General features: G+C 38.6%; 1 protein-coding gene and 1 long non-coding RNA gene across 2 annotated transcripts; one reads left to right on the top strand and one right to left on the bottom strand.

Annotated features, from left to right (window-relative positions):
• Positions 1 to 7,352: 7,352 nt before the first annotated feature.
• LOC124884999 lies at positions 7,353 to 11,421 on the top strand. The gene is made up of 4 exons (XM_047393124.1): positions 7,353 to 7,609; positions 8,101 to 8,212; positions 8,476 to 8,610; positions 11,036 to 11,421. Exons 1-4 carry the CDS (start codon positions 7,401 to 7,403, stop codon positions 11,231 to 11,233), a joined length of 654 nt encoding a protein of 217 aa, XP_047249080.1. The 5' UTR covers positions 7,353 to 7,400; the 3' UTR covers positions 11,234 to 11,421.
• A 2,366-nt stretch (positions 11,422 to 13,787) lies between these two features.
• LOC124885001 lies at positions 13,788 to 15,848 on the bottom strand. Its single transcript, XR_007042562.1, has 3 exons — positions 15,577 to 15,848; positions 14,262 to 14,322; positions 13,788 to 14,060 (listed from the first exon to the last, which is right to left on the bottom strand). It is a non-coding gene; the product is annotated as an uncharacterized LOC124885001 (long non-coding RNA).
• Between the last annotated feature and the right edge of the window lie 7,925 nt (positions 15,849 to 23,773).

Genomic DNA, 23,773 nt, shown 5'->3' with positions numbered 1-23,773 from the left:
TTTATTGTCTTAATACGGATAATTGTGGCATACAGCTCATGAAAACCCAAAATTTCTGTCTCACAAAATTAGCATATTTCATCCGACCAATAAAAGAAAAGTGTTTTAATACAAAAAACGTCAACCTTCAAATAATCATGTACAGTTATGCACTCAATACTTGGTCGGGAATCCTTTGGCAGAAATGACTGCTTCAATGCGGCGTGGCATGGAGGCAATCAGCCTGTTCTACTGCTGAGGTCTTATGGAGGCCCAGGATGCTTCGATAGCGGCCTTTAGCTCATCCAGAGTGTTGGGTCTTGAGTCTCTCAACATTCTCTTCACAATATCCCACAGATTCTCTATGGGGTTCAGGTCAGGGGAGTTGGCAGGCCAATTGAGCACAGTGATACCATGGTCAGTAAACCATTTACCAGTGGTTTTGGCACTGTGAGCAGGTGCCAGGTCGTGCTGAAAAATGAAATCTTCATCTCCATAAAGCTTTTCAGCAGATGGAAGCATGAAGTGCTCCAAAATCTCCTGATAGCTAGCTGCATTGACCCTGCCCTTGATAAAACACAGTGGACCAACACCAGCAGCTGACACGGCACCCCAGACCATCACTGACTGTGGGTACTTGACACTGGACTTCTGGCATTTTGGCATTTCCTTCTCCCCAGTCTTCCTCCAGACTCTGGCACCTTGATTTCCGAATGACATGCAGAATTTGCTTTCATCCGAAAAAAGTACTTTGGACCACTGAGCAACAGTCCAGTGCTGCTTCTCTGTAGCCCAGGTCAGGCGCTTCTGCCGCTGTTTCTGGTTCAAAAGTGGCTTGACCTGGGGTATGCGGCACCTGTAGCCCATTTCCTGCACACGCCTGTGCACGGTGGCTCTGGATGTTTCTACTCCAGACTCAGTCCACTGCTTCCGCAGGTCCCCCAAGGTCTGGAATCGGCCCTTCTCCACAATCTTCCTCAGGGTCCGGTCACCTCTTCTCGTTGTGCAGCGTTTTCTGCCACACTTTTTCCTTCCCACAGATTTCCCACTGAGGTGCCTTGATACAGCACTCTGGGAACAGCCTATTTGTTCAGAAATTTCTTTCTGTGTCTTACCCTCTTGCTTGAGGGTGTCAATAGTGGCCTTCTGGACAGCAGTCAGGTCGGCAGTCTTACCCATGATTGGGGTTTTGAGTAATGAACCAGGCTGGGAGTTTTAAAGGCCTCAGGAATCTTTTGCAGGTGTTTAGAGTTAACTCGTTGATTCAGATGATTAGGTTCATAGCTCGTTTAGAGACCCTTTTAATGATATGCTAATTTTGTGAGATAGGAATTTTGGGTTTTCAAGAGCTGTATGCCAAAATCATCCGTATTAAGACAATAAAAGACCTGAAATATTTCAGTTAGTGTGCAATGAATCTAAAATATATGAATGTTAAATTTTCATCATGACATTATGGAAAATAATGAACTTCATCACAATATGCTAATTTTTTGAGAAGGACCTGTGTAGCTGATTGAGAATGTCAAACCTTAATGTTTTTTTACTCTAATTCTCAGTTCTTACCCACATTTCAATCATACATCTTTTTACTTAATGATCAAAGATTACTGATTGCATTTAATACTTGTAAAAGAATAGACAAGATTATCATACATAATTTCTTTGGACATGCTTGTTTATATTTTTGCAAAAGATAAGACAGATAATATGTGGCAGATGATATGTGGCTCCACACAGGCCTCTCCAGTCTCTCAGTTCCAGAATATGAGAATATGCTTGTTTCACTCTCTACTGCTTCAACTGTGAATTTTAATAATTATTGCATGGATTACAAATAAGGACATAAGGATATTTATTGTAACTTTTATGGAGTTAACTGTGAGCAGTTGCTGATTGTTGCATGGATTACATGGAAAGATCTCACCTTATTTTGACAGGAGACTGTACTCTCACCATACCTTTTCACTGTGTACACCTCAGACTTCCAGTACAAGAAAGACTCCTGTCATCAGCAGAAATACTTAGATGAATTTGCAGTCATGGGGTGGATCAGAGATGGACAAGAAGCTGTGTACAGGGAGCTGGTGGACCGCTTTGTGGCATGATGTAGAAACAATCATCTCATCTTGAATATGAATAAAACAAAGGAGATGATTGTAGATTTTAAGAAAAGCACTTGTCTCTAAGGTGCAGCGCAGCAGCAGTGTTCAGGAGATCTTTTCTTCACCTCCAAACAAACTCCTGAGACAGAGTAGCCTGCAGCAGCAAAAGGTACTTTACTGCTCCTTCCAGCTGGACTGGTTTGGCAAGTTTTACATCAGAGACCCTAAATGAGAAAGTTCCAGTGTAATCTTAGCTTTCCCATTTGATTTCCAAATTTTTTCTTAGTTTTTTTTCATTATCAATATTTTGCAAAAATACTGTAAATTTAATTCATGAAATAAATAAACAAGATGGCGCCGACGATGGCAGCCTCGGAGCTTCGCTCTCTCTTTGTTTTTGTATTTTGTGTTTTTATGTTTTTCGAGCCACAGTTCTGTGGTGTCGGGCTACAATCCTGTGGTCTCATTCAGTAGAGAGGAACATCTCAACATCAGAGAGTCCTCTCTTGGGTTTTGTTCACCATCTTTCATCGATCCGAGGTTCACTGAGCTTCTGGCGAGCGGGGCTGCGGCACTATATGGGATTCTGCGCCGAAAGCGGCGGAGGGGAAAGCGTGCTGGTAAAGCTCCGCAAAAGAGGACTTCGCCCACCACTGCCTTCAATCCACCTGGCAAATGTCCGCTCTCTCAACAACAAGATGGACGAGCTGCTTCTTCTCACCGGTAAAAACACGGACCTCCGTGGATCAGCGGTTCTCTGCTTCACCGAGACATGGCTGAGTGAAAACATCCTGGACCGCGCATTACTGATGCCGGACTTCCAGCTGTTCAGAGCGGATCGCAGCGCGGAGCTATCGAGGAAGAGGCGAGGAGGCGGAATCTGCTTTTTTATAATTGAAGGTTGGTGCAGAGACGTAAAAGTGCTGGAGAAAACATGTAGTCCTGATCTGGAGTCATTTTCCATAATCTGTAAGCCGTTTTATTCACCGAGAAAGTTTTCCTCGTTTATAATAATTGGCTCATATTTTCCACCGCATGGCTGCAGTTCTGCTGCTGATAAACATCTTGCTGAGCTGATTACAGACGTGGAGAAAAAATACACGGACTCTTTCATCATAATACTGGGAGATTTTAACAGAGCAAACCTCTCCCATGAACTCCCCAAATACAGACAGCATATTAAGTGTCCCACCAGAGACAAAAACACACTGGACCATTGTTACACAGCTTTAAAGGACTCATATCATGCTGTTACCAGGGCTGTTCTGGGTTTTTCGGATCATTCTCTTATCCACCTCATCCCAACCTACAGACAGAGACTAAGAGCTTCCAAACCCAAGGTTCACACTGTTAAGAAGTGGACTGAGGAATCAAAGCAGACGCTACAGGCCTGCTTTGAATGCACAGACTGGACTGTTTTTGAAACTTCAGCCACTGACCTAAACCAACTAACTGATGTGGTGACATCATACATCAGTTTCTGTGAGGACATGTGTGTGCAGACCAAGATCTTCTGCACCTTTGGGAATAACAAGCCATGGTTTACTCCACATCTCAGGAATCTGCGCAGGGAAAAGGAAGAAGCTCACAGCAGTGGAGATTGGGCGCGGTACAGGCAGGCCAGGAACAGACAAACAAAGGAGATCAAAGCAGCTAAGAGAAGCTACAGTGAGAAGCTTAAGAACAGCCTTTCTACTGGTGACACTTTAGCTGTATGGACCGGTCTGAGAAACCTAATTGCCTACAAGAGCCCCTCCACCCATCCTGAACAGTCGTCTCCTGGCCAACCGTCTGAATGGCTTCTACTGCAGACATGACAAGAAGCCATTCGCACCTCAAATCATCCCCTCCACATCCCATTCAGGAACAAATTCCTCCCATAAAGCAACCAACCCCCCACCATCAGATCCTCTGCCTGCACTAAAGATCTCCGAGGAAGATGTAAACAGGCTCTTTCAGCGCATGAAAACAAAGAAAGCTGGAGGACCTGATAATGTCTCCCCATCATGCCTGAAAGCCTGTGCACATCAACTCGCTCCGATCTTCACAAGGATCTTCAACAAGTCACTGGAGAAATGTGAGGTCCCCTCCTGCCTCAAACGATCCACCATCATCCCGGTTCCCAAGAAACCCACCATCGTAGGATTAAATGACTACAGGCCTGTAGCCCTGATGTCTGTGGTCATGAAATCCTTTGAGCGGCTGGTGCTGAAGCACCTGAAAGACATCACAGGCCCCCTGCTGGACCCCCTGCAATTTGCTTACCGAGCAAACAGGTCAGCAGATGATGCTGTTAACTTAGGTCTACTCTTCATCCTGCAACACCTTGACCGTCCAGGGACGTACGCCAGGATCCTGTTTGTAGACTTCAGCTCGGTCTTCAACACCATCATACCAGACATCCTCCACCAGAAGCTCACCCAGCTCAACGTCCCAGCCTCCACCTGTCAGTGGATCAACAGCTTCCTGACAGACCTACAGCAGCAGGTGAGACTGGGGAGCATCTTCTCCCGATCCAGATCAATAAGTACTGGTGCCCCCCAGGGGTGTGTTCTATCCCCACTCCTCTTCTCTCTGTACACAAATGACTGCACCTCATCGGACTCGTCCGTGAAACTCCTTAAGTTTGCAGACGACACCACTGTCATTGGACTGATCCAGGACTGTGATGAGTCTGCATACAGACAGCAGGTGGATCGGCTGGTACACTGGTGCAGTCAGAACTACCTTGAACTCAACCCACTCAAGACTGTGGAAATGGTGGTGGACTTTCGGAGAACACCACCCCCATACACCCCCCTCACCATCCTCAACAACACTGTATCGGCCGTGGACCACTTCAGGTTCTTAGGAACCACCATCTCTGAGGACCTGAGATGGTCTTCACACAAAGACACTGTTCAAAAGAAGGCCCAGCAGAGACTGTACTTCCAGAGGCAACTCAAGAAGTTCAACCTTCCACAGGAGCTGCTGGTGATCTTCTACACTGCCATCATTCAGTCTGTCCTGTCTTCATCCATCTCAGTGTGGTTTGGCTCATCCACCAAACAGGACAGGTCCAGACTGCAACAAATAATCAGGACTGCAGAGAGAATAATCAGAGCTGACCTTCCCTCCATCCAGGACTTATACAGGTCTAGGGTCAAGAAAAGAGCTGCCAAAATCTCTGCAAACCCAACACACCCTGCACATAAACTCTTTAGAGTTTTACCTTCAGGCCGCCGCTACAGAGCACTGTTTACTAAAACCAGCCGCCACAGAGACAGTTTCTTCCCCCAGGCTGTTTCTCTGTTGAACATTTAATAGAGTACAGAACAACAGCATACAGATGTTGCAAATGCACCTTTTTTATTAGATATGTGTATATTGTACATTGTAAATTTGTATATACTGTAATGCAAAAACAGAACAAAAGAGCAAAGTGTACCGGAGTCAAATTCCTTGTTTGTATGTATGAACTGGGCATTAAAGCTGATTCTGATTCTGAAATTAGGCATCTTGCTTTAAGGACAAATTCTGAACGATCCAGGTGGCAAAGCATGGTGGGAAACCAGGAACATTAAATGTTGTAGCTGCAGCTACTGTGAAAACGTGGTGAAAACCTGTCCCTTTTCGAATGAACATACTGCATTGTAGGTTCGGGATGAGATACTTGGGCAATTCTAACTTCACTGCATTTGTATTTCAAGCAATAGTGAGAGTGACAAAAGCAGGCTGCTTCAGTATAAGAAGAGGTGATTTGGATGTAGCACTAACCCAGACAAAAATGCCTATATTATGGTGTATAGATTGTCAATAAAGAGTGAAGTTTATGTATATAAGAACAGTGTGTTCGGGAAACCTGTTAAAGCTTGGCATACAAAGGCGCTTTACCCCCTTTGGTCTCCATGACAACCTGTTTGTTTTAGAGCAATTGTTGGAACATTTAATTAAACCTTAAAAGCTACATCCCTTGCTAATTGCACAATGAACCCATCTGAAGATTGATGGTGTCTCCAGCTGAAAGTATGTGGAATTAAACACAACATTATTCATTCATTTAAACTGAGCAGAATTTTTTAGAAGTTAAATGTTGTATTTTAACCCATAAATGGCAGAATCCATATGAACCGAACCTTTTGTTAGTTGAGAATCTTAAACAGCACAAAGTCAAGGTAGCCGATATGGATTTTTCTTTTATCAATACCGATATTTAAAATTCACCCAGAGGTATTTCAAGTACAATAAAATTATTAATTGTTTCTGTGCCTTTTTCTGTTGAAAGTATTTTTACACAGGTTTATGCTCCTATTTGCAAAGACTATAAACGCCACAAGCAGATCATCACAGACAGTGACGTGTGATGGGGTTCATGACTGGTGACACACAGTCTACTCTGGAGTCAGATGTACTCTAGAGGAGTACATAAGAGGAGTATAAATATATGAACCTAAAATGAAGGCTTATATTTCAGTTCTGACCTTAATTGAAATACATTTATTTTAGAAGCCTTTAATTATGTTTTAATTAATTCAAACCTGTGGACTACGTTGTTTTCAGGTGTACAACTCCTGTCAAAAAGAGCGGGTTACCTTTCTCCCACCTGTTTGAAGCAGATCTTTCAGCTCCAGAGTTGGTGTACCTCTCTCTAAAACCTTCTGTTTCGAATTAAGATCAATTTTAGATTGCCAGTCAAAAACCTTTCTAGCTTTTATAAATAACTTTTGTCGGAGTATGAGTGAGGTTGCAGGTCTTGTTGGTGAAAACACCCCTGCACTCTGTGTAGCTAAGGGGAATGTAGCAACGTGCTGTCTGTGCCTGTGGGGCTCAGCACTGCCCCCTATCAGGTCAGCACAGTACTTTTTGCCTCACACTGTCCATTTTCACTGCGTATTTACGGACGATTATAAATATTAAATATGTCACACACATTAATTGAAATATATCAGACAGAGTGTGGAATGTCGCCATGTTTAGAACATGTGTAGTTCAGCATGTATGTTGTCGACATAAAGAGAGACAGCAATGGGCATGCGCCAACTGCCTGCATCAATCAGTGTACGTGACACAGCGCCATCAGTGGTGAGGCACAGCTATTCCCTGCCTCACCTTGACTTTTTCGGATGTATTTGAATCCTCAATGCATAAATTCAGGTATTTGGAATATAAAAAGTTTGAAATCACACAGAAAACAAATTTATAGAACAAAATTGACAAAATTATTTTATTTTATTGTTCCTAGTCTTTTCCTTCTCATGACAGGTGACATTGCCTTATTTGCCTCCTCTGACTGCATTTCACTGATCACAGAGATTAAATCCCACATAGATCTGATTAATGAGTAAAACACAGTGCACAGAGCTAACTGCTCTTATTTCTGTTTCAGTAATTGACATTGTTAGTTGTTGTCTTAGCCTGTTCCTTGTTTGTCTGCAGGAGATGGAACAGGAGCTGACTGAGCAGAGGGGATTGACTCAGGCCATCTCCAGACAGAGTAGCAGAGTTCGACTTTCCACCCAAGAACCAGAGGATCGATGTCAGCTAAGGTGACTAACTCATTCATAACCTTTTTATGGAGCACATCTGCCTTGATGACAAGGGCTGTTTTTCCAGTGAGGAAGATGCTGCCCAACACCATCACACTGCCTCCACCAAAAGCTGTTTGGCCATGCCAGATAGAATTTATCAAGTTTTTCATGAGCACAATCCACATACTCAACTAGGGATAACCGACCAAACACACATTTCTTTACAAGGACTTTCTCATTCAGTAATGACTTCCGCATAAAACAGCGCAGTTGTCTACTTGACCTGTTAGCAGGTGTGTTAATGTGTAGTTCATAGTTCCCAAGCCAGGATGGTCAAGCATAACATCGGCCAATTCCAGTTACCAGTGGGCTTTTTAAGGTGTATCAGTGAAAGAAAGAAAGAAAGAAAGAAAGAAAGAAAGAAAGAAAGAAAGAAAGAAAAGAAAGAAAGAAAAGAAAGAAAGAAAGAAAGAAAGAAAAAGAGCTAAAACTGTTAATTTTTGCTGCAGGTTGTGTCCCGCTGAGACTGATGTGGAGGTGGACTCAGCTCAGAAGAAGTGGGATCACCTTCACAGTTGGCTGCTTGCTTTAGAGGAGAGCTGGCTGCTTCCTCCATCTGAGGTAAGGCCTTCATCGTGAGGGATAAGGAGCTTGATTATCACTTTTCAAACACAAAAAGAAAAGAAAAATCGGTGTTCTTGCCATGCTTGATTATCACCTTCTTAGAGCAGAAGCCACTTTGTTGTCCCGTTGGTGCTATGGAAGCTCCTGCAGGGCCTGATTAGACTTTGTGTGTGTCTTCGACTTTACTTTAGATGTTTTTCTCTCCCTCCCCATGTATGCTTTTTTTGTGCATGCGACTCTCTCTTTCTCTCTTTTTGAAGGTGACAGACTCATCTATGAAGGGTGGAGATGGAACAGCAGGACGTATGATTGGCACAAAACACCTGAAAGAGCTCCAAAGTCCCATCAGACATCTGAGAGAGCTGGGACACACATCTACAGAGCTCCCAAATCAGGTGAGGAGTCGCTATCAGGGCTGTTTATCAGACAATGGAGAGATGTGAAATGTGTGTTTGTCTGTTCAGGGAAGGCAGGGGTGGGGTGTTCTTCTCAAGACCAGGGACCACAAATGAAACTCGAGGAGGTGTTCAGTTAAATTTTAAATCTTTCAGAATACAGTCTTTCATACAATTCACAAGGATCCCATATCAAACCTCATTATCCACCTTTCTCCTCCTTTTTGTTTTTTGCTCTGCTATGCTAACTCACCACTGATGCTTTAGTCACTTTTAGTTAGAAAGGCTTAAAAATGTTTACATTTGAAACCAGATATTTACATATGCTGTATAAAAACACAAATATAATTTTTCTCCTTCACTGTTTTACGGTTTTAGGTCAGTTAGGACACACAAAATTATTTATTTTTCTATTAACCAAAATAATTAAAGAGATTTTATTATGATTTTTTTTTTTATTTCCATCCATTTCCTGAGTATTTAGCAGAATTGCCCTTTAATGTATGACATGGGTCAGATGTTTTCGGGTTCCTTCCTCAAGCTTCTCACAATACTTTCCTGGAATTTTGGCCCCTTCTTACAGACAGAACTGGTGGAACTGGGTCAGTTTTGTAGGCCTCCTTGCTCACACACACCTTTTAGCTCTGACCATTCTCTGGGATTTTTTGATGGGCACTCCAAAATGTTGACTTGGTTGTCCTTCAGCCACATTGTCACTAATTTGGCGGTGTGTTGAGGGACATTGTCCATCTGAAAGAGCCATATGTGTCCAGGCTTTAACTTCCTGGCTGATGTCTTATGTGTTGCTTCAATATTCACTCAAAATGTTTTTTTCCTTCATATCATCTATTGTGCACCGGTCTCTTATGCAACAAAACACTGCCACAGCATCATTTTTCCTCCAGACCACAGAGCACTTGTCTAAGATTTTGAAGAAGCATGTCCAAACATTTAGCATTTGAAAAGCAAGCTAAACGAATTGTTGTTTGAAACAGTACTTGAGTGAAGCTAGTTCAATAAGTGATGTCATGTCTACCATCCTAAAATTATGTACAGTACATATGTGTATGCGTAGCATGAGTACTACATGTGGGAATGTGTCTGCACTGATATTTATAATGGTGTACATATCCATGTATACCATCATAAACTATGCATGTAAACACTGAGGAAGGATTTAAAAGGTTTTCCTGCTTCCTTCAAACATGTAAAATAATTAACATGATGGAATATGTATAGATGCATATAAGCAAGCAGAATTGTGCATATGCGTTTGGTTATTCATGCATGTCGGAATACATGTTCTTAATAGATTTGAATCTAAAAAGGTTTTTGTTACCAATGCATTTGCAAACTGTATTCTGGCTTTCTGGAATGATGCCTGCTTCCTCTCCGAGTAGCCTTTTAGCCAATGATGGCACATTTCTCACCAAAATCCATTAATCTCTGAGACAAAGAAGCTGTCTTGCACCTTTAGGCATATCTGGAAATCTGGAAATTGGACATAAGGATGAATCGAACTTATGGAGCACCATAATTCTCTTCCTGATATTTTGTCTGGTTTATTTTTGATTGGAGTGTTTGAGCTGTGGCTTTAAAACACATCCACAGGTGTGGAAAGCCATGACATCGCCCTCTGGGCTTTCCCAAATTGCTTAAAGATATAGTCATCTTAGTGTATGTATAATTCCAAAAATGAAGAAAGTAATAAAAAGATTGCCTTTTTTTTCGCCGCATGTATATTTTCATATGGGGCCAGTTTGGTGTGGAGAGCTTTTTCCCTTAATAAATGAGATCATAATGTGACCACAACATTATTCCTTTTTTACTCTGATTATTTTTCTCTGATAGTAAACTTTGTTTGAGAATTTGAAATATTTAGGACTGACAAAGAGCAAAAACAGAAGAAATCAATAAATACTTTTTCACAGCATTGTAAATGCACGGTTATGTTAAGCTATGTCCAAACAGACTGAGACACCAGAGGGCCCCCATTTTGTTGTGATGCTGGACTCAGGCACCTTACTCTAAACCATGTGTGGGAGGTTGAACCCTAAATCAGTCTGATCCAATCATCATCATTAAACAGATTTCCCTTTGTTTTTTTCTTTTTTAACTTTCATCCCCAAAGGTAGAATCTGACATCACACTCTTGAAAATAAACAAGTGAAGAAGTGAACAAACATAAAGGACAACCACTAAGAGCAGAGGAAACATGGGCTGATGAGGACGTGCTGTAGCTCATCAAGGGACACAGCAGACAGCAGCCCCCTGCTTTCTTCTTTCTCATTCATGTTTTTCTGTTCCTAATAAGTCCCAACTAAAAACATACTTTTGTTGTTATAAATAGTTAAACTAAATAGTTTCTATTCAGGTCATTCTTTGTATGTGTTTTATCTGTTTTTCATGGTCCTCTTCTGTTCAGGTCTGCTCTGTGGACAGTCATCAGGCGTTAGATGAGGGTTTGTTTCATGTGCTGCACGGCACGTCCCTGTCACTGTCGTCCATCCATGATCTGTTGCATTCACCTACTGAGACGCCACATGAAGACGAGACACAGCTGCTGCTTCTGCAGCTGCAGGTGCAAAAATTGCATCAGTCAAATTTTAAAAAGATTCTGTGATTGGGTTCTCTCTTGTTCTTAAAATAGAAAGGCCCACAGAAGTCATGAACCTGAGTTAAATTCATTCTACTTTTTCGGCTCCTCCTTCTGTGGAGGCATGTTGTCTGGCTGACATATCTAGGTGAAGACTTTTTGATTCAATGTTTAAAAGGTCTGAAGGACAAATATCTGCAGTTGTTTTGGGAAACTAGACACTTTCAAATGCAAAAATGTTTTAATATACTTAAACATTGTGATGTAGGAAAAACGTATTAAAGTTAAAAACATAGAAACTACAGTCGACTAGGGTATGTTTTCATGTCTGGTAAACATGGGACCATGTTGGTATTCTGGAATGTTTTGAAGAAATATTCAGTTTTGGTACAAAATGCAAAACTTTGGTAAATTCCTGTTGTCTTTAAAGGTTGTGAACATAGATGTTTTTATACGCTGCTTTGTAAAAGTTTTCATGTCCTTTGATGTTTTCACATTTTGTCATAATACAATTGCAAACACAAATGTTGTTTTATTGGGATTTCATGTGACATAACACAAAGTAGAAGTGGAAGGACAATATTAGATGGATTTTATGTTTACAAATGAAGATCTGAAAAGCGTGGTGTTAATTTATACTTAGCTTGCTGGAGATCCTTTTCTTCAGCAGTAACTGGGAAGCTGGTCAGAGTTGTTGGAAAGATGGATGGAGCTAATTCCAGGACAATCCTAGAAGAAAACCTGCTAGAAGTTGCAGAAGATTTGAGACTGTGTTGGAGGTTCCCCTTCCAGCATGACAGCCACCCTAAACATACAATCAGAGCTGATATGGAATGGTTTAGATCAAAGCATATTTATGTGTTAGAATGGCCTAGTTCAGGTAAAGGCCCTAATCTAGTATAGCATCTGTGGTGAGACTTGAAAAAATGATGCTCACAGATGTTCTCCATCTAATATCTCTGAGCTGGAGCTGTTTCTCAGAGAGGAATGGGCAAAGCAGGTAGAGACATGCCCCAAAATACATGCAGCTGAACCTGCAGGCAAAGGTGGCTCTAGAAAGTATTAATATAGGAGGATGGAAAAAAGCCACACTTAGGTTTTCATTTCTGAAAGAAAATTTAAATCATCATTTTCAACTGTTTTGTGTTACTGTTGGTTTATTTCATAAAATCCCAGTAAAATACATAGAAGTTTGTAGTTGTAACATGACAAAATGTGAAAAAGGTAAAGGAATGTGAAAACTTTAGCAAAGTGCTGTTTGTGAAATTCTTCTGAAAGCTCAAAATCATTCTGAATAGTGCTTGTTTATTAATGCTTTATTGACATCAAAGCTAACTGAGGTTGACCCACTGTATCAGAATGGAGAAGGTCTCCTCACTGTAGATTCAGTTTCACTAACTGGCTTTTATTTCTCTTTTTAAGCAACTCTGAGCAAATCTTTATGTGAAAAATATCTAGACATGATGATAGCTAAATTATTATTTCATATATAACTGCCAGTTCTAGAAATGTTTAATTTTAGCAATATTTTTGCAATACAAAGGAAAACACACCTTGAGGAGAACATCCCATGAGTGGTGCAGGACTATGAAAGAGATAAAGCTATAGAAAAGAAACAGGCTGCAGAAATCTACTTTTTTTCAATGGGGAGAGAGGAAAACAGATATCACAAAAGACCCAGAACCAGCGATGTAGTTGTAGAGTAAGATACGTTCATTTTACCACTGAGGTGTGTTCAAGGAGAAATGATGAAAGTGGTCATGACTTCTCTCCACCAAACTCATTTAAAGAAACTCCCAAAACATAAATATGCAGCATCGCAGTGGAGAGCTGACACTTTTAAAATAATCTGTTCTGCCAAAACACCAACATTTTTCATCTCCATACAAGGAATCCCGGTAGCCACTGAGGAAGTCATAAGGTACAAAAACCCTGCAGAGGAGAAAGCAGAAAGAAACCCTTCAGACCTAATTTCTTCAACCTTATACCACGAGAAAGTAGTGACGCTGCTCTTTAAGAAGACAGAAGAAGAAACAAGAAAAAAGTCCACTTTGCTTCTATTTAAGGATTAGCATCTATTACAGAACAGCCTTTAGTTTTAATGTTGTTAGAAAACATGATGCCATCAGAAAACAATGCTCTCACGTTGTCTTCTTATGTATTCAACACTAGGGCGTACCTCATTTGATCATCAGCTAAGCCCGGCGGCCACAGATGTTTTGGACATGTTAAAATATTTAGCAGCATTCTGGATGCTTGAACTGAAGACACCTCACCCACCTTTTGATTAACAACAATAATTATGATGACAATAATGATCAGATAATAATTATCCGACCACTTGTGGGCACTCAGAGCATTGGAACTCCATTCTCAGATGGTCAATTGATTCTTAAATATAAAAAATAATGAAACAAGATGGTATGGAAAATGATCCAGTCATGATGCAGCAGAACACCATGAATTCCACACCACTGATCTCATTGTACATGCAATATTTAAAATGGGATTGCATCAAACTCAACACACAAAGACGTGACAGACCTTCAAAGACGTGACAGAACTTTATGTTTCAAAAAATCCTCTTTATTTGCTAATGTTTAAATCCTTATAACACAACAATTTCAGTACCATAGCATACATAGGAAACAACATGACAGCACCTTTACAATCAACATCATGTTCACAGACTTGCATTTAGAAGCGTCCATTTCTTTTCAGAATCTGTCTAAAGACCTGGCCACCCTGAGCAGTGAGCTGGTCACTCAGGGGTCAAAGCTCAGCTGTATCCTGGGGTCAGAGAGTGGTCAGGAATGTGTAGACGACCTGTGCAGAGTCCTCCCTGTTGTCCAGGCTTCACTGACCAGGAGACAGAAGCAGCTTGTTAGTTTGCAGCAGGACACTGCAGAAAAACAGGTCAGCTTTAAACAGTCATTACTTAAAGTACCAACTCCTTCTTTCCTTTGCATGCTGAAGATAACAGAATTATTTGTGTATCTAACCAACAGAGACATCTTAAAGAGTTGCATTCAGACTTCACTATTAACAAACTTACCGTCCACCGACTAACTGAGGATATCAAAGAACCACTGGGCCTGAATGAACGTCTCCAGGTACTGTGGGAAAGAAGGGATGCCAAAGTTTGAGTTTGGGACAATGTCGTGGATGAAGTAGTGCAACATTATGATGTGGAAGAAAAACGATTGTGTTGTAACTATGAATCCGAGAATATTATTTAATATTAATATTTTATCAAATAATATTTTGGTCTGTTAAGGGTTGTCCTATGAATACCAGCCCAGTAAGGCGGTGGGATTAGGACAAAATAGAAAGGTGTGAGACGAGCTCTGACATTATTGAACAGCATAAACTCTGCACACATGGAATTAATTCACACAATTTCTTAAAATACAAGAATTTATTAACAAAAATAAGTCAACTCAAGTAAAACATATTTCAGTCAACAAACTCTTTACTTTGCTAAAACAATCCAACTAAACTACCAAGCAGAATTAAAGAATAAGGAAGACTAATGGGCTATGTACAATATAAACAAGTTGATCAAAGATGGTTGAAACCATGACCAAAAAGAGTGATGCAACATTAACATGCAATGTTTATGTTTGAGAACCAAGGATCATCTTGAAGAATCTGGAAATGAAGTTAAGTTAGTCTTGGAACTAACTTAGGCAATAATCAGCAAACGTTTAGACAACCATTCACAGTGCAAGATCAGATCAAATATTATTTTAATAAAATAATGTTTTGAATGTATAATCTGCCGAATAAAACCAACCTTCTGGATGACCAATTCTCAATGGTGTCTAATTAGTTGCCTTTATTTATTAAAATACTATTTAAAGAAATATTATTAAGGGAATATTTTGGAAAAGAGCCAAATCTTTCTGGAGAAATGGGGCTTAATGGTGTTTACTTAGTTATCAAATTTAGTAAAATAATGTTTAGGGACTATTATTTACTAGCTTGAAAACTAACAACCTTTTTGTTAAATATTCCCTAGCAGCAAGGACATGTTCTTAGCTTGTTAGCAGTGAAAGTTAACAAAAGAAGCTGATAGCTTAGCACCAGAATCAAAGACACACCTTTAAAATACTGTTAATAAAAGGGTTAAAATGCATGAGCGCGGACGGAACGTTATGGCCAATCTTCTGTGTTTAAAATCACCCTTTAAATAAAGTTTGTCTTAACTTTAAAAACACACAAACACAGAACACAATCTGAACACGTGTGCTGCAGATAGCCTGCTAGCACTAAGATAGCGGAGTTCAACACAAACCAAACTTCATAAAATGAAAAACTTTCACATCATTTCATCCTAAATATCTCTATTACTCTGCCCAAACCCTAACCTCGTATGAACCATGCTGAGGAGTTGTCCGGGCGACGATGAAGTTTGAAGAAAGCTCTGTGAACAAAGGGTTAGCTTCCAGCTAAACTCCGGAGCAGTGGCTGAGCGGCCCATTCTGTCCGCTGACCACACTGCATATTACCACGGTGATGCGGCTGTCATCCTGTCAGACCGGGAAAAATCGCTCCACTGGGCTTTGTATAGACAGCGTGTCTACTGGGAATTCTCTGGAACACAGTTTGCTTCTGCAGGCCTCAGAGAGAAAGTCAAGCCAGGCTTATCTTCTTCTTCTTGTTGGTTTTATTGGCGGTTGGCAACAAACGTTTAGTAGCATTACCGCCACTTACTGGTATGGAGTGTGGTTCGTGTCGGTCTATCTATTTACATATATACCGGTCCTTCTCAAAATATTAGCATATTGTGATAAAGTTCATTATTTTCCATAATGTAATGATGAAAATTTAACATTCATATATTTTAGATTCATTGCACACTAACTGAAATATTTTAGGTCTTTTATTGTCTTAATACGGATGATTTTGGCATACAGCTCATCAAAACCCAAAATTCCTATCTCACAAAATTAGCATATTTCATCCGACCAATAAAAGAAAAGTGTTTTTTATACAAAAAACATCAACCTTCAAATAATCATATACAGTTATGCACTCAATACTTCGTCGGGAATCCTTTGGCAGAAATGACTGCTTCAATGCGCCGTGGCATGGAGGCAATCAGCCTGTTCTACTGCTGAGGTCTTATGGAGGCCCAGGATGCTTCGATAGCGGCCTTTAGCTCATCCAGAGTGTTGGGTCTTGAGTCTCTCAACGTTCTCTTCACAATATCCCACAGATTCTCTATGGGGTTCAGGTCAGGAGAGTTGGCAGGCCAATTGAGCACAGTGATACCATGGTCAGTAAACCATTTACCAGTGGTTTTGGCACTGTGAGCAGGTGCCAGGTCGTGCTGAAAAATGAAATCTTCATCTCCATAAAGCTTTTCAGCAGATGGAAGCATGAATTGCTCCAAAATCTCCTGATAGCTAGCTGCATTGACCCTGCCCTTGATAAAACACAGTGGACCAACACCAGCAGCTGACACGGCACCCCAGACCATCACTGACTGTGGGTACTTGACACTGGACTTCTGGCATTTTGGCATTTCCTTCTCCCCAGTCTTCCTCCAGACTCTGGCACCTTGATTTCCGAATGACATGCAGAATTTGCTTTCATCCGAAAAAAGTACTTTGGACCATTGAGCAACAGTCCAGTGCTGCTTCTCTGTAGCCCAGGTCTGGGGAATGCGGCACCTGTAGCCCATTTCCTGCACACGCCTGTGCACGGTGGCTCTGGATGTTTCTACTCCAGACTCAGTCCACTGCTTCCGCAGGTCCTCCAAGGTCTGGAATCGGCTCTTCTCCACAATCTTCCTCAGGGTCCGGTCACCTCTTCTCGTTGTGCAGCGTTTTCTGCCACACTTTTTCCTTCCCACAGACTTCCCACTGAGGTGCCTTGATACAGCACTCTGGGAACAGCGTATTCGTTCAGAAATGTCTTTCTGTGTCTTACCCTCTTGCTTGAGGATGTCAATAGTGGCCTTCTGGACAGCAGTCAGGTCGGCAGTCTTACCCATGATTGGGGTTTTGAGTGATGAACCAGGCTGGGAGTTTTAAAGGCCTCAGGAATCTTTTGCAGGTGTTTAGAGTTAACTCGTTGATTCAGATGATTAGGTTCATAGCTTGTTTAGAGACCCTTTTAATGATATGCTAATTTTGTGAGATAGGAATTTTGGGTTTTCATGAGCTGTATGCCAAAATCATCTGTATTAAGACAATAAAAGACCTGAAATATTTCAGTTAATGTGCAGTGAATCTAAAATATATGAATGTTAAATTTTCATCATGACATTATGGAAAATAATGAACTTTATCACAATATGCTAATATTTTGAGAAGGACCTGTATATATATTTAATTCTACAAATTAAATAAATAACTATATCTTACCTATATGTATATATACAAATAGACATACTTACACATTACATTGTACTCTACCCATCTATATCCTCCATACTTTCACAATTTTATCTACTATAATCAAATTCTATGAAATAATTTTGTTTTCTTTAAAAAATGAATCACTATTTGTATATGTTTACTCCCTAAATTCTTCCTCAAAATATCTAATAAATTAACCTTTTCCTTAAAACCTTCAAACTCTCTTCTCATATATCTTCTTTCTCTTTCATATTTATGACATTCTAATATAACATGTTCTATTGTTTCATATTTTCCACATTAATCACATTTACCAGTATTATGCTTTTGAATTTTAAAAAGTGTATAATTAAGTCCTGTATGCCCAAATCTCAACCTTGTGATCACTCTTTCCTCCTTTCTATTTCGTCTTCCATTTCTTCTTTCTCCTACTATCTTCTGAATTTTATAAAACCATCTTCCTGTTTTTCCTTCATCCCACCTTTTTTGCCATTTTTCCATCAGCTTTCCTTGAACAATACTCTTTCCCTCAGATTTACTTGTTTTAACTATAAAACTAATAGGATTTTGAATTATCCTCTTTGCTATTTTATCTGCCCTCTCGTTTCCTTCTACTCCAATATGTGCTGGAACCCACACAAATATAACTATCAAGCCCATTTTTTGTATTCTGTATAATGTATGAAATATTTCTAATAAAATGTCCATCCTACTATCTGATTGATTATATTTTAAACTTAATAATGCAGAGCTTGAATCTGAGCAAATGACTGTTTTTAATGGTTTTATGTCTTCTACCCATTGTAAAGCTAATAATATAGCCAACATTTCTCCTATGTATACTGATAAGCCGTCTGTAATTCGTTTTCCTAATTTTAGATCGAATTCTGGTACTACAAAAGCTATTCCTACTTTTCCACTTATTTTTGATGCATCTGTATATATTTGAATATATCTATAATAATTATTTAAATGTATCTGTACTGAATAACTATCTACTATGGAAGATTTATCTTGCTTCTTTTCCATTATTGACATATCTACTGTTGCTTCTGGTAGAATCCATGGTGGTATAATTGATATTAGTGATGTTTGACTAATTTCTAAATCAATCATTTTAAATTATTTTACTTTATTTTCAATTGTCCATCCAAAACTCTTCATTTCTTTCTTTTCTTTTTCCCAACATGGATTTAGAATTTCCCAAATTGGATGATCCAAGTTATTACCTTGTAAATTTAACCAATAATTTATTTCTAGTTTTATTCTTCTTAACTCTAACGACATTTCTCCCATTTCTATTTCTATTGCTGCTGTTAGTGTAGTTTTAAATGCTCCAGTACATAATCTTAATGCCTGATGTTGGATAATATCTAATTTAACCAGATGTGTTTTAGCTGCTGAACCGTAAACTATACAACCAAAGTCTATGTTAGATCTTATCATTCCTGTGTAAATCTGTTTTAGTAATTTCCTATCTGCTCCCCAGTCACTGCCAGCCAAGCATCTCATAATATTTAAAATTTTCTTACATTTATCAACAACTTTTTGAAAATGTATATTCCATTTTAGTTTTTCATCAAACCATAATCCTAAAAATTTTATATACTTTACTTGCTCTAATTCTTGGTTATATAATTTTAATTTTATTTCCTTGTTTATTTTTTTTCTGATTAAATATCATTACTTTGGTTTTCTCAACTGAAAATTTAAATCCCCATTGTAACGCCCATTTCTCTATTTCAATAATAACCTCTTGTAATTTCTTTACAATGAAATCTACATTTTTTCCTCTTTTCCAAACAGCTCCATCATCTGCAAAAAGTGAACATCCCATTACTTTTCCAATATTTTTAAATACATCATTTATCATAATTGAAAACAATAACGGACTTATAATACTCCCCTGTGGAGTTCCATTTTCTACTATATATTTTCCTGAGATCACTTCCCCAATTCTAACTTGTATTTTCCTATTTGTTAAAAAGTCTTTGATCCATTTAAATATTTTCCCTTTAATGCCCAGTATTTGTAATTTAATTAATAATCCTTCCACCCACATCATATCATATGCTTTTTCTATATCAAAAAATACTGCCACTACACTTTCTTTATTTACCTGTGCTCTTCTAATTTCATGCTCTAAACATAGCATTGGATCATTAGTACTCCTCCCTTTTCTGAAACCACTTTGATACTTTGACATATATCCTTTATTATTTAAATAATATACTAGTCTACTATTAATCATTTTTTCCATTATTTTACATAGATTTGATGTTCAGGCTATTGGTCTATAATTTCCTGGATTTGATTTATCTTTTCCTGGTTTATCTATTGGTACTATAATTGATTCCTTCCAGTTCAGTGGTAATTTTCCCTCCTCCCATATTTTATTATATAATTGTAATATTATATCTTTCGATTTTCCACCAAGTTGCCTTATCATTCTGTACCAAATTTGATCTTTACCTGGTGCTGTATTTTTTGTCTTCCTAAGTGCATAATTTAATTCAGCTTTTGTAAATTCAACATTTAACAGATTATTTGTTTCTTCAACACTCTGTAATACATCTTTATATATAGGTTTTGTATTTTCTCTTCCTTTTCTTCCCTCTTCACTAATATTATTTGAACTGTTAATTTTACTAAATATTCTTGCCAATATTTCAACTTTATCTTAATCTTTTACTATATTTATATTATTTATTTTTAATATAGGATATTCAAACTCTCTCTTTATGCCATTCATTCTTTTAATTATTTTCCAAATTTTTTCTATTTTTGTTTCTTTCCCTATTGTGCTACAGAAATGTCTCCAATATTCTCTTTTTACCTTCTTAATAGTTCTCTTTACTTTTGCTTGCTTTCTTTTATAATCAATTAAATTCTTATAAATTGGATTTCCTTTTAGTACCTTAAATGCTTTATTTCTTAACTTTATTGCTTCTTTACATTCATTTGTCCACCATGGTACCATTTTCTTATTACTTTTACACCCTACTTTCTTTATAGAATTATCTGCTGCTTCCATGATTACCTTACAAATTTTTAAATTTACATCATTTATATCCATTCTCATATCTACTTTCTCTAAGTTTATTTGACTCAAGTATCTAAATTTAGTCCAGTCTGCCTTATTAAAATTTAGTTTTTTATTGACATTTATATTCCGATTATTTCAAGTTAATCCTACTCTTATTGTAATGGGATAATGATCACTACCTATTGTTGATTTTTTATCAATGCCCCACTCACAACTACCAGCTAAACCATTTGAAACCATTGTTAAATCAATAACTGATTCCATCCCTGTTCTTACATTGATTCTTGTTCCCCTCCCATCATTAATACATACTAGATTTGTTATTTCCATTAATTCTTCTATAACTTGTCCATTTTTATCATTACAATTACCCCACAATGTACTATTTGCATTAAAATCTCCACACCAAATTACTTTCCCTTCCAAATATTCATTTAACTCCTCCATTATTTCAATTGACAATGTTTTACATGGATTATAAAAATTTATTATTTTAAATTTACCTTCTTGTTCCCATATCTCAATTACTATATATTCAAGTTCTTTCCCTTTCCCTAATACCTGATATTGTATCCCTTGCTTAATAAATATTCCACATCCTCCTCCACTTCTCTCCTGTCGATCTCTTCTTACACCATCATATCCTAAGCCAGGCTTATACCTTAATTACCCCTTTTTATGAATGAATTCCAGGTGCACAAACAGTAATTCATCCGTACTTAACTCAGTGCATATGATCGATGATCGTATCACATTAGAGTTGCCAACCGTCCCTTGAAAACCGGAATCGTCCCGTATTTAGAATAAAAAGTACGGTCCCGTATTGAGCTGAAACGGGACGCACGTAGTCCCGTATTATTAGGTGGATCAAAAATCTTCACTAAAATGTCAATAGAATTAATAAATGATGGGGTGCTTTATATTTAACATTATGGTAAATTCATTACCAGCCATATCCTGCTCTGTGACCAATGAGCTGACAGAATATTTCGGCTCATCTCATTGGCCAGCAGGTACCGTTGCTAAGGTTAGATACAGGTGTTACGTCGATTCGCGTTTTCCCATCAGATACGGTTTCCCCAGCGTCTCCTCGCCGCTTACGCGACAAAAAAGGCCCGTGTTTGTACAGCGCTCGTAACCAGCGCGCCGTGCTTCCGTCGCAGGAGATCTACGGACACCGTGAAAGCTCAAACAACGTGTTTAGATAGATAGATAGATAGATAGATAGATAGATAGATAGATAGATAGATAGATAGATAGATAGATAGATAGATAGATAGATAGATAGATAGATAGATAGATAGATAGATAGATAGATAGATAGATAGATAGATAGATAGATAGATAGATAGATAGATAGATAGATAGATAGATAGATAGATAGATAGATAGATAGATAGATAGATAGATAGATAGATAGATAGATAGATAGATAGATAGATAGATAGATAGATAGATAGATAGATAGATAGATAGATAGATAGATAGATAGATAGATAGATAGATAGGTGGATGCAAGTTCTTCAGCAGCTGACATCCCCAACATCCAGGCTATTGTACCCTTTGTCCTCAGCATCCCTTCTTCTAGTGGGTTTGTGGAAAATATTTTCTCCATCATGAAAAATAAGTGGACTGATGTGAGGAACAAATGTTCTACAGAATTAATGAGCAGTGAGCTAATTGTCAGTCTAATTAATGAAATGTCCTGCTCAGAGTTTTACTCGGTAGTCCTGAAAAACAAACTCCTTGCAGCAGCAAGAGCTCAAATGAAATATAAATGGAAAAAAATAGGTTGTTTCCACATAATTCAGTACTGCAGTTTTTAGTTCACTAGTTCAATATTTTTTTCACTACACCTGTACAGTCATGGCCTTTAAGGCACAAGTGTTTATGTTTACAACTTTTCTACAGACTTTTTGTTTGCACTAAATGCACTATTACGAAAATGTTTCGCATTATACTGTTATACTTTTTTATATTGTTTTAAGTTAAGCAGGACGGAGGTCTTTTCAATAGTGGTTTATTTATTTTAGAAGGATATTTGTTTTTGTCTAGTAATTTTATTTTGCAAAAGGAATACATTATTTTATAAATTGCTGAATAATTGTTTTTCCATGGATATTTGTATCAGTCAAAAACATGCATCGAATTAAATTTGGGTTTGAGTCAAATGTTTCCAAAGTCATTTCACACAAAGAAAAAGGGTGAAAAAAATCACCAGGCCGCTAGAGGTGCAGACAGTGGGGTTGGACGGCCCTACCAGGAGGTGTCCCTTATTTATTTATCAAGGAGTTGGCAACCCTATATGACATCCTTGGATCCAGTTTGAAGAGTTATGTCTGTTTGTCAGCAAAGAGACATTAGCGCGCTGTGCCTCCCCTATCCCGGTCCCGCAGAGGAGCAGTGGAAGAGAAAGGACCATTGGAAAGGTGGGGGTTTTATACGGGCAGTGGCATCATGGGAAGTCCGCTGCTACCCCCCTTTCCCCTTCTGAAGTTGTGCTGGAAGTCGGTTAAATGCAATTTACTTTGAAAGTTCCAGAAAGGTTTGTGCCGGAGTTTTCATGTTGAAATCCATGGCTGTGGTCCCAACAATTGCAAAAACAGCTGCATTCACAGTGACTTCTGAAGGTAGCTGATTGCTCTGGATTTTATTTAGGGGTATTAAAGTAAATGCAAAAAATAAAAAAATAAGCTTTTTAGACTTGTTTGTATAAAATGTTGAAAACCATGGATAATTTTCCTTACATTTTACAATTCTGCCCAAGTACATGTTGGTCTTTCATAAATTATTAATGAATTACATTGAAATTTGTGAATGGCATGTCACAAAATTTGGAAAACTTCCAGCGGTGTGAATACTTTTGCAAAGTACTGCACTATGAGGTTATTTATCAGCTCCTAGGGCTGGACTAGTAATTGGGCATATATGAAGCCCAGAAAGGACCATAGTTATTGTATATTTGAAGCCTTTTCTCAGCTCCATAGGCATAATGCCTATGGAGCTGCACATTTGGCACAGAGCACAAACGTATCATTTGATCATTTTATGACATTGGATTGGCTCAGTTACATTTGTTATACTTGGTTTATACTTGCTGTTTCTGCCTGTGAGCATGGCTGCTTGTGCCAGGAACACACTCGTGTCAGATGT

The sequence above is a fragment of the Girardinichthys multiradiatus genome, chromosome 19 (genome assembly GCF_021462225.1).
Source record: "Girardinichthys multiradiatus isolate DD_20200921_A chromosome 19, DD_fGirMul_XY1, whole genome shotgun sequence".
NCBI lineage: Eukaryota > Metazoa > Chordata > Actinopteri > Cyprinodontiformes > Goodeidae > Girardinichthys > Girardinichthys multiradiatus.
The sequence above is the reverse complement of the archived record's forward strand: the minus strand, read 5'-3'. Positions and strand labels throughout refer to the sequence as shown.